General features: G+C 40.1%; 3 protein-coding genes, 1 long non-coding RNA gene and 1 other non-coding gene across 6 annotated transcripts; 3 read left to right on the top strand and 2 right to left on the bottom strand.

The window, feature by feature from the left end:
- The first annotated feature begins 693 nt into the window (after positions 1-693).
- LOC140796558 (uncharacterized) lies at positions 694-2,148 on the top strand. 2 transcript variants are annotated; one of them, XR_012110469.1, is made up of 2 exons: positions 694-1,461; positions 1,887-2,148. It is a non-coding gene; the product is annotated as an uncharacterized lncRNA (long non-coding RNA). The 2 variants fall into 2 exon arrangements; XR_012110470.1 differs by having other exon boundaries at positions 706-1,403.
- On the top strand, positions 902-989 carry LOC140797096 (small nucleolar RNA SNOR75). The gene has a single exon (XR_012110588.1). It is a non-coding gene; the product is annotated as a small nucleolar RNA SNOR75 (small nucleolar RNA).
- A 271-nt stretch (positions 2,149-2,419) lies between the features above and the next one.
- LOC140796427 (pentatricopeptide repeat-containing protein At2g29760, chloroplastic-like) lies at positions 2,420-4,495 on the bottom strand. The gene has a single exon (XM_073149464.1). The coding sequence runs from the start codon at positions 4,493-4,495 to the stop codon at positions 2,420-2,422; it is 2,076 nt and encodes a 691-aa protein (XP_073005565.1).
- Positions 4,496-5,992: 1,497 nt separating this feature from the next.
- On the top strand, positions 5,993-6,810 carry LOC140796557 (uncharacterized). Its single transcript, XM_073149602.1, has one exon. It carries the CDS (start codon positions 6,069-6,071, stop codon positions 6,555-6,557), a length of 489 nt encoding a protein of 162 aa, XP_073005703.1. The 5' UTR covers positions 5,993-6,068; the 3' UTR covers positions 6,558-6,810.
- A 2,807-nt stretch (positions 6,811-9,617) lies between these two features.
- LOC140796744 (anaerobic nitrite reductase NSHB1-like) lies at positions 9,618-10,346 on the bottom strand. Its single transcript, XM_073149826.1, has 4 exons — positions 10,243-10,346; positions 10,038-10,152; positions 9,830-9,946; positions 9,618-9,743 (listed from the first exon to the last, which is right to left on the bottom strand). The coding sequence occupies exons 1-4, from the start codon at positions 10,335-10,337 to the stop codon at positions 9,618-9,620; spliced, it is 453 nt and encodes a 150-aa protein (XP_073005927.1). The 5' UTR covers positions 10,338-10,346.
- Positions 10,347-10,965: the final 619 nt, after the last annotated feature.

Raw genomic sequence — 10,965 nt, forward strand, 5'->3', positions numbered from 1 at the left:
AAATTTAGACCCCAATTTTATTTATCACTAAAATCTAAGTGTTCTTTTAATACAAATAGTGCGGGTTAGGATTGCTCATCTGATTGCCCAAAGATCGCCCAATGCTCGCCCAAATGTTTCGAGCCACAACCTGGGCCAACCTCGACTCAAGAGCCAAGACTAAGTCAGACGAGTTCGGGCTTAGCCTTTTCCGATTCGACTCTGCCCGAAGCCTAAAACTTGAGGCCCGCCCATAACTCAAGCTTGTAACCTGACCCTGTGACCCATAACCCGATCTTGTAGCTCGACCCGTAACCTAACCTACAGGTTGCAATCTGGCTACTAGCCCATTTATCAATAGTACAGGCCAACTACCCTACAAATAAAAAAATAAAAAAAGATTAATCGCATCTTCCTTAATAGTAAAACTCAGCCCGAACCCGACCCGACCCAAAAAGCTATTTGGTTGGGGTTGGGCTCAGCCGAAGGCCAACTCTAGTCTGGGAATGGTTGCTCATCTGCCCCGATAGCTAAAATGCACGTTCAAAATTTTCGAGCCATAATCGAGCCCGAGCCCAAATATAAAAATATGCATTAATTGAAGAGCAGGGCAGTTTTGTAAATAAATATATATATGTAAAGGAGATTAAATCGTGACCTAACCCTAGATTTCACCACCTATATAAAGTTTGCCGTGCCGCTGATACCCTTCGCACTGCCCCCCCCCCCACCCCCATCGTTCGAATAATCTTTCGTTCTCCTCTGCTATGGGACGGGATTGGGAGATGTCTTCTCTTTACTTCAGGGATTTCTTCGTTTGCTTTCGTTCTCTTTTCTCTTTGCAATGCTTCTTATATAGCCTCTAATTTCTCAATATTTAGAGGTCGGGTTGTAAAAGTTTTCTAATTTATGGTGAAGGGTTCCTCAGTGATGATTAAAAACAGATGACGAGTCCGATCCATTCAATTCCATTCTATATGAGGACAAATCGAGGCATTTGTCTGAGAGGAACACCAAAAAGTATTTTCTTTTGACGTTTTTTTTTTTTTTTTTTTGGTTTTCTAATCTTTGATTTCACTCTCTTAGTAGGGCTATTCTTTCCTATTTTTTTAGTACATTTTACTTTTGATTTTGGATCAAGTAGTGGCATTGTGATGAAGCTTTTCTCTGATATTTTCATATTTGATGAATAATCCTCCTACTCATTCTGAATGCCAGCTATTTTTGTTATTAACCTAAAGGAAAATATGAGATTTTTAATCTAAAACAGACTATTTTGTGCAGGAATAATGAGATGGCTATATTACTCTCACTGACTGATAGATGCCCTTGTTAAGCTTGTATTATAAATGGGCAAATCTCTTGGTATTGTTGGAGAAACCAAGCCATGATATATTTCCAAAGAAATGAAGTTATAAATAAAGGTACAGAATTGGTGGACTTGCAAGCAGAACTAATTTTTTAAAGGCTACAGAGATTGAGGTTGTAAACAGAATACAATTTGTCAATTCTGCAAATGTTGAGTTTAAATGTAATAATAGAGTTAATTAATGGTAAAATAAGATGCAAGCAGAATTTGGAGTTAATAAAACTAATATTCTGCATCACTATTAGCTTACTTTTTATTGGCAACAAAAGCTGCTCTTCAACAATAATCCACATCACTATTTTTCCGTGTTAATTACACTTAATTCGCCGAATTATTACTGTTTATATATATATGTATATATATCTTTTCAACTCTATTTTGTAAACCATATAGGTCTTTTCAACTAATTTTTTTTACGACATAGATAGCTGAATTAAAGGTTTTATGTGAATATTTTTTATAGTTGAGAGGGAAAAGGGTGATAGTCTAACAGAGCTAAATATAATTAATCTTTTTGTTTTTTTTCTCTCTTATACAGTTGCTCAATAATTGATGGATTTTTTTAATGACAAATTTGGATGCTCTGATGAAAGAGGCAAGATTTAAGTTGGCAACAAAGTGCTATATACAAGGAAGAAGTTATTGGAGCTTTTATACCTGTCTTTTGACAGAATGTTCATGGTTACGTTGAGCAATTACAGGATCTGGAGATAAACTTCTCATGTATATATATCTAATGGCTTCATTTATTACACTGTTATAAGGAATCAAATAGTTGCTGGATGTTGAATGCTGTCTTACATCTCTGGACTTCTAGTGGTTGCATTGTTCTTGCTAATTGATTAACTACTGCAGAATAGAACATAACGCTTTTGTAACTGGTAAAGTTACTCTTGGTTCAAAAGAGATAAGAAGAAATTAAAGAAAGAAACTTGATTGAGCTTATCGACTCTATTCATCTCATTGTTATCTCTTCTTGATTAAGCATATAATTGGAGCAATCTGCAAAGCCAGAGAAATTTGCAAATGAATGCAATCTAAATTGATTAATAAATAAGTTAAAGTTACAACTCACCAAAGATCCCGACATGAACAAGAACCATGTCTAAAATGGTGAAACCTCACATTATCCCTCACAATGATCTGCACCCCAACAATTTCAGCCATGAACTTGATAACATTGTGACAATCTCCACAAATCCGCAAGTTCTTGAACACTCTGACAACTGACTCACCATTCAGATTCAAGATTCCAAATGCTACTGCAAGCTTCTCACTGTGACTACACAAAACTTCCTCCTTTTCCTCTCGGTCAATATCTTGCAGAACATAGTTTGTATCCGGAAGATAACCTTCGAGCTTCATCTTCTCCGCAACTCTTCTCAGAAAACCATAAATCTCATCTCTTTGGACATTTTTATTATCACCTTTAACAAAATTGTAGACTTTGCCTTTTATTTGGATCCAACTGCAACCAGGCAATTTCACTATCCCTCTGTCTCGCATTTTATCCCTCATTAACACCCGAATCTTCGCTGCATCATCCCACATTTTGGCAGTGACTAGCATATTTGATAGCAGCACATAGTTCCCGGGGTTCTCTGGCTCAATCTCAAACAGATGCTCAGCTGCAATTTTTCCTAACTGAACATTCTTGTAAACTCTACAAGAAGCAAGCAGAGCTCCCCATGCACTAGCTGTTGGATCCATAGGCATGTTCTGAATTAGCTGATAAGCTTCTTCCAGATAACCAGAACGGCCTAAGACATCAACCATGCAGGCATAATGCTCAGCATCAGGTACAAGACCATGATCTTTTATCGAATCAAATACTGCACGGCCCTCATTGACGAGCTGTGAGTGACTGCAACCAGATAGAACTCCTGTGAAAGTCTGGGAATTAGGTTTTATGCCGGATTCTAGCAATTCATGGAAGAGCGACAAAGCTTGATCGCCAAAACCGTGCATGGAATTTGCGAAAATGATCGTGTTCCAAGCAATAATATCCTTCCTGCGCATCTGGCTGAATACTTGTCTTGACTTGTCCAAGTCCCCACATTTGGCATACATGAAAACAATTGATGTTACAACCATCATGTCCTCCACAAACAAGTGCCTAAAAACGTATCCGTGGATTTCCTTACCTCCTCTTAAACTCTCAGTATTGATGCAGGCTGGCAATATGCAAGCTATGGTGACCTGGTTGGGTTTGAATCCCAGTTCTTGCATTTTGTTGAACACTTCAAATGCTTGTTCTGCTCTTCCATTTTGTGCAAGCCCACTAATCATGCAGTTCCATGAAGCGGATGTGACTGCAGCATTCTGTGACTTCATCCATGCGAAGAGCTTCAGAGCCTCCTCACATTCCCCGGCATGAAAATAAGCTGCCAAGATTACGATCCATGAGATGGCATCCTTGTCTTTGATGCTATCAAAAATAATCCTTGCTTCCCTGGTGCTCAAACAATTGGCGTACATATCCACAAGCCCACTATTTACAAAGATATCATTGACCAATCCATTCCTTAATGTGAAACAATGGATCTCTCTACCGATATCTAACAACTTCAACTCCGAGCACACTGGAAGTATTGTCGAAAGAGTAACTGAATTGGGTCTTTGTCCTGAGAACAACATTTCACGTAAAACCTGCAATGCATCTCTTGGTAGCCTACAATTCACATAAGCCTTGATCAATGAAGTCCAAGATATGACATCCTTCCCCTGTAACTCTTTGAAGACTTCTCTAGCACCCTCACTAAATCCACATTTGCCATACATATCAATCACAACATTGCTCAATAGAAGGTCAGACCTGAACCCAAAGTTGTTAACTTCTTGATGTATCTCCTTGGCATTGACAAGATCAACAGCACATGCACATGCCTTTGCAACAGACAGTAAAACCAACCTATCAGGCTCGAGTTTCTTCTCATTTCGGAGTCTGAAATAGAGCCTAATCGACTCTTTAGGAAGTCCTTGCTTGGTATAAGCAGAGATCAGGATTGTTAAGGAGCGGAGATCTGGTTGGGGAATTTTATCGAGCAGGTCTCGCGCTCGGTCCAGTTCTCCAGATCTCAAGTAAGACTGAAAAAATTTGAGGCAAACATGCCGCGGGAGGTTAGTTGTAGCCACCTTCGAAATCATGTGAACATACGGTGTTAAACCAACTAGGCAATTACTCGAACATCAGATGGGCACGACCTGTGCGATGTTGCAACGGCTATCTAAATATGCACATGGCCGATGAGTGGATGACTCTGCCGGGTTCGACATTTGCTTGGGTTGTTGGATCGGCCCGGTCATTGTTGTCTAATCCAAAGGGAATCTTTCAATTTGCACCGTATTCTTTCATTTATTATGGTTTGCACCAAAAATTTTTGAACTGTCTTCTAGATCAGTCCTCTATTTAATTTTCTTTTTTCTTTTTCAACAATGGTGCGAATTATTCAGGAACAACGACAAACCACAAAGCACACGTGGATTCATTCACATTTCGATGCACCTCTACCTTCTCTCTATCCTCTTCGCTTTCCAGCCTGGTTTGTCGTCCCTTTTGTTGTTAATACAACAAAGTAATTGGGATCCACCAACCTGATCTGGCCCACTTCGAAGGGGCCCATATCAATCAAGACCCGTGGGCCCGTGTGCTCCTATTCTGGGACTCCTTTCTTCTACCACTGCGTTGGAGATTCTATAGATATATATAACACGACGACAGAATTCGTATAGCGTTGAATAGCAAATACTGTCCCTTTCTCTTGTACCGTGGCAGCAGAAGGTTCACAGGGTGGTGCATTGTTTGAATTCTATTGGCAGGTTGCCGGAACAAATTGCGAAATGATCCGGTGAACAGGGGAGGAGGGGGACCCATTGGGCACCCCGTGGCCCAGACATGAGGGCGATTAAATTAATCCTGCGGTTCATCACAAACACGTGGCCTCGAGACCAGCACTCCCTGAGCTCCACTCCCGAGGAGCTGTGCTTCCCTAGGACTTCCCCCTTAATTTACTCGTGGCAGCATACGGCTTTGCAACCAAGCTAGACAGCGTCCAGTATAGTGCCACGTTGCGTGTATGATCGTATTTTAGCGGTTACTGACCTTCTTTTACCTCTTTCACAAACTTACCCCACGTGATCAATCATGGAGACTGTTGAGGACACGATAGCAAAATGATGTTTAGTGTTGCAATGAGATGCCACGCGTCCTGTTCTCCATAGTTTAAACACAAGTGTATGGCCTTCGTAAGGGAGCACGTGTTTAGCACATGTGATCTCTACCGTAGGAACGAATAGGAGGGGGATTTATTAGACCGACGCGTGTACTGATTAGCATTATTATTAGTGCACGGTTGGTCCATTTCCGGAGGGCATTTTGCGGAGCTATCAACATACACAGGACATAGCCCACCAGGGCAGAGAAAGACCCTCTTGCGTAATTTTCTTCCAAATCCAAGTCCTTTTTAATTAACTACCACTCGACCAGTCTCCTTCTCCCGCACCTCATCAAGCTTGTGCAACCAACTCCAGGCTGTCACGGCCCCCCCCGCCCCCCCCCCCTCGCTAGACGACAAATCACCGACTCGTCACTCTCCTCTGTAAGACTATAAATACTTCCCCCCACCCTATTTTGAGGCCAAACCCGGAACCCAAGACGAACAAAAGTGTAGTAGTAAAAGATCGCTGATCTAGACTTTACCTTCTCTATTCCTCGGCGGCGATGGGGATCTGCACCTCCTGCGAGGCGGCGGCGGCGGTGTCACGTACTGCGGCGACGGCGAAGCTCATCCTCCCGGACGGCGAGCTCCGGGAGTTCGCTACGCCGGTGCGTGCGTCTCACGTGACGGAGAGGGATCACGCATTCTTCGTCTGCGACGCCGATGTGATGCAGATCGACGGGTTCGTATCGGCGATCGGCACCGACGAGGAGCTGAGGCTAGGGCAGCTCTACTTCCTCCTCCCGAGGTCGATGCTGAAGCGGCCTCTACACGCCGAGGAGCTGGCGGCGCTAGCTGTCAAAGCCAGTGCCGCCCTCGTGAAGGCGGCGCACGGTGTCTGCGGAAGCCGCGGACGCCGAGGGTTGGTGTCGCCGCTGGCGTTTGCTGAAGCGAGCGAGGAGGAGAATGTGGCGGTGAAAACGGGGGAGAAGAAGAGGGTTGGTGGCAGAGGGCGTAAATTTTCCCCTGATCTGAGTGCGATTCCGGAGTAGTATTTCTTTGGGATGTTTTGTGGATTCATTTTTGGAACGCCGATATCAAATTCCGAAGGACCATCTGGACCGTCAGATGTGTATATCAAGATTTTGCATGGACCTCGAGAGCTCTCGTAGTCTCGTCCGGTGCTCTCAGTGAGAGAGAAAGAGTGAGTACAGAGCAAGGACAAATTTGGAATTAGACCCTTCCATTTGTAAATGCACAAAAATAACTATATATATTACAGCGAAAAGATGCACAATTTTGAAATTTTGGTTCACAAAATTTATAATCCCCACACCAAATGTTAGAAGTTGGAATCTTTTTCAGGAAAGATAACTGCATATAAATTTGAACAGCTTTGAACAACTAAACAAATGAGAATTACAATGAAAAGAAAAGAAGCACATATTAAAAGTACAGAGGCTGTCTTTTTTAAGGGAATAAGGCTGTGTGACCTGACGTATAATAGGGTGGGGGAGTAGGGCGACATAATATGGGAGGAAGAAAGAATAGGCCAAATAATTCTATATTTCCACACTTGATTAAAACAGTGAATAATATTATAATTATATCTAGTCTTCTAGTTTAAATAAAAATATAATACAAAGGACATTTTTTTGGAGGATTCACACGAACAAAAGGAAAGGTTTAAATGTGGCGTGCGATTCCATAGCGGCCACCTCTCGTCGGATCCCAACCCAAAGAGTTACTAGTGATCAAATTAATTAATGGATCGAGTTAAGCATAATAAGCAGCATCCTAAACTAAGCAACTATTTGGCAGTCTTGTCGCCATAGAGAGTATATATATTTAGTTGCTTAGTTTCGAAGTAATGCACAGTTTCCACATGGGCGATTTGTTACATATTCTAATGAATTATGCAAACTTTTGCCAACAACTGGCGCACCAAACCTTTGTATGTCTTATCTACTTCAACAAATTTAATTTGGGATTAATTGTCGACCTTGTAAATATAAATTTTGCATCAAGGAATCAAAGACAATTGTAAAAGAAATCTTGCGTATTGCAACGCAGCAACTCTCGTATGTATATATAAGGGAGGTGACAGGTTACATCTGGGCTTTAATGGCTTCAATGACCACAAGCATGGCACTGCTTCTTTTATGGTCTCCAATAGTGCAAAGTTGAGCACCTGCATGCATCATTGAATTGAAAACCAAAATAATCATCCTCCATCTTTTTAGTTCTTCTTTATACTCGAGTGAAAAGAAAAGGAACTGTACTTTTTGTCTTTATTCTCATTCAAGATATTTATTATTCCACTGTTCACTCCCAAAAATATCTTGCCGTCATTTTACTTAATAGATAGCTACTACACAGATTAATTAATTAATTAATTAATTAATTAATTATGGAGTAACATGACCTTAATACGTACACTTGAGTGATTTTTAAAAAATAAACCGGAGCCAAATTTTAATGTCAAATAAGAGGTTTTTTTTTTAAAAAAATTTATAGGATATTCTCTGTTCCATGATAAAGGCAGTCAGGGCGTGGGCTTTGAGCTTTGGATTCTTCTCGAGAGGCAGATCGGAGTCTTGCAGAAATGAGAACCTCTTAGCTGCAGATGGAATGATCTCAAAGAGCCTATGCATGGTATGTAGCATAGCTTATAAGACAAATTATTAATTTGATGGTGTTTCTTAGTAGGTATAAAACTCCTTAGTTTAAGAAGAACACCTCGAGAAGAACTTGAGAGAAAATGAGGTTGCATCATCCTCCATCTCATTCCATGGACTGATACCAAAAGCCATTGCTCAATTATAATGCTAGTTCTTAGAGCACTCGTTGGTGTATCTTAGATTGCATCGAAGTTAATTTAATTTAAAGGCTATTATTGAAACCATTTTAGTGTTGCTGGTTTCCGAGCTGTGGTTGATCCTTTAATTAAAGTAAAAAGTTGAGAAGAATAAGTGTACTGTGTGGCTTCTACGCAGCTGCATTATATTGTAGAGCTAGACGTGGGAACGAGTAGCTAGTTTTATGAGACTATCATACAAACAAGTGAGACGTTTTCTTAATTAGTCGCTAACAAAGCTTAGTATGTTGGAATCTTAACTGGAATAACAATAACTGCAACTAATGGCCTTTGACTCTGTTTTACTCGTTGCTTATTAGTATCTTAATTTTTGTGGATTACTAAAGATATTTTGAATATCTTTTTCCAGTAAATGCTTGGAAGTAATATCTGAATAGCACATGTAAGTAGTTGTTTTTCGTTCAAAGGTCATCGTGAAACCTTAAAGTCCTTTCCCTTCTGAGAGAAATTAAATAAGACGATTATGCCATTCTTAATTTGATGTCCGTACCAGGTAGATAGCACACGTAACTGATTATTATATTTATTACCAAGTTAATAATGTTTTAAGTTTAATAAAAAGCTATTTGCTTGTGTTGGCTTAGCTTGAGCATGGCGTACATAAGCTACCGAATTGAATGGCTTGAAGCCAGAAAGGCTTTGTTATGGGAATCAAGGACTCGAGGATTAATTAGCTTTTTACCATCCATGCTAGATTCTTGATTCTTACCATGATCTTTCTCCTATTTTTTAGCTTAATTAATATGCTACTATCTTTAGTTTAATTTCTGTGATAGTGGACGATAGGCTGAATGGAAGATGAATGACTGAGCAGGTGAAAGTAGATTGAAAGCAACCTCCTCTGTTTTTAGTTGTAAAATCTAGTTGATCATTAATGAGAAAAGGGCTTTGGATGATGTTTACTAAATGCAAGAGTGAGACACAAGAACTTTGGCCCTTGTCAAAGATGTGGGTGCGGTGCAAATCAATTCATATGTTACTCAACTATAAAGTTTTCTCTCCGATTTATGGATCTATAAAAATATAGAATATTATACGTCCATAATGTAACACAGAAGGCTTGATAGAGGAATTAAAGGACATTTAATTTTTTTTATTCAATATCAAACAAAGCAAGACAAGAATTGATCAAACAAACTCAACATCAACACCATGAGCATCACAATGCTTCAAGATATAAAGCAAAGAACGCATATTCTAACGACTCGAATGCATTCACCAAAGAAATCATAATCTACATCTCGGACTTGATAGCTGCAACCAGATGATCATAAGCTTCTGACCACGCTTCCTTCATCTCCGGAGACCACATGTATGGAATTGCCTCCTTAATAGTCTCCAGTAGTGCAAACTTTAGAACCTGCATGATCGAATTCAAAGCCGTTCTAAGCTTAGATTATACAAATTTTATGTGAAATTTGCCAACTTTTGAACTTTCATGTGTACCTCAAAGTGCACATCAGTAATGCCAGCCTTGACATGAGCAGCAGCCAACTTCGTGAAGGTTGTGTTCCCCACACTGATCTTCCCAGTCTTGCATAGCTGTGTAGCTGCCTCGCATGTCTGCATTCAAAGCAATCGAAGCCAAAGTTGCATTATAAAATTGAATCAGGAAATAGATCGACTACAAATGTTTCAGTTGACATATAGATACCATGACGAAGACGGACAAAGCATGGGCTTTGAGCTTTGGGTTCTTCTCAAGTGGCAAGCTCGAGTCATGCAGGAAAGAGAACCTCTTGGTAGCAGATGGAATGATCTCAAAGAGTCTACGATGAACACAGGTCAACGTAACAAAAACTACATCTTTATTAAGAAAGTTATATGCTACTTAGTAATAGTAGGACGAGAAGTTTCACCTCAAGAAGAACTTGAGAGCAAAGGTGGCAGCGTCGTCCTTCATCTCGTTCCATGCGTTAATGACGAGGGTCCCCTGAGCCTTGCTGTAAGCCATTGCTAATGTCGCTAAAGTTGCGAGAAGCTAAACACAGCTTAGAAATTAAATACTAAGGTCTTGCTTTAGCTTCGATTGCTTGATGCTCTTCTCCTTTCAACGGAGATGTTTATATAGGCAGAGTAGATACATTGTAAGTTTCTACTTTGTCTTTTAATATTAAGAAGATTAGCACAACATGGGGGACGAATATAGTGAGTCAAAGCTTACAAGATGAGTTGTGGACTTAAATTATAAACATGAAGCATAAGGACATGTACGTGAGTGGCATTAGAAGGCATCAGAACCAATAGTTGTAGGGTTGAAGTTGGCATGACAACTAGAATAACTATAACAACCACCATTTCCAGAGGCAGTTGCTGGTTTTGGAACTGCTTTAATCCTTAAAACTTTTTAAATGCCTTGGAAGTCATTTTAGTATCTCTGTTACTTTATTGGAGATATATTACTTTAAGTATTTATTATTAAGTACTCAAGGTTAAGATTATTACTAATCCAAGTTTAAACCTATACTAAACAATGAGTAAAACAGTATTTTTATCCTAAGAGAGAAATTGACGACCAACAAAGCCTCAGCTACAACGCAATGACTAAAACAGAGTTATAGCTTGAGATCTTGTTGTTCCAC

Source organism: Typha latifolia, chromosome 10 (assembly GCF_019914945.1).
Source record: "Typha latifolia isolate L0001 chromosome 10, TyphaL0001v2, whole genome shotgun sequence".
In the NCBI taxonomy this organism is placed as follows: Eukaryota; Viridiplantae; Streptophyta; class Magnoliopsida; order Poales; family Typhaceae; genus Typha; species Typha latifolia.

Excerpts from the sequence above, each read along its gene's own strand:
- LOC140796427 (XM_073149464.1), bottom strand. The coding sequence starts at position 4,495 with ATGATTTCGAAGGTGGCTACAACTAACCTCCCGCGGCATGTTTGCCTC.
- LOC140796557 (XM_073149602.1), top strand. The coding sequence starts at position 6,069 with ATGGGGATCTGCACCTCCTGCGAGGCGGCGGCGGCGGTGTCACGTACT.
- LOC140796744 (XM_073149826.1), bottom strand. The coding sequence starts at position 10,337 with ATGGCTTACAGCAAGGCTCAGGGGACCCTCGTCATTAACGCATGGAAC. Across the intron at positions 9,947-10,037 it reads CTTTGTCCGTCTTCGTCATG|ACATGCGAGGCAGCTACACA; the intron begins GTATCTATATGT and ends CTTTGAATGCAG. Across the intron at positions 9,744-9,829 it reads TTACTGATGTGCACTTTGAG|GTTCTAAAGTTTGCACTACT; the intron begins GTACACATGAAA and ends TCGATCATGCAG.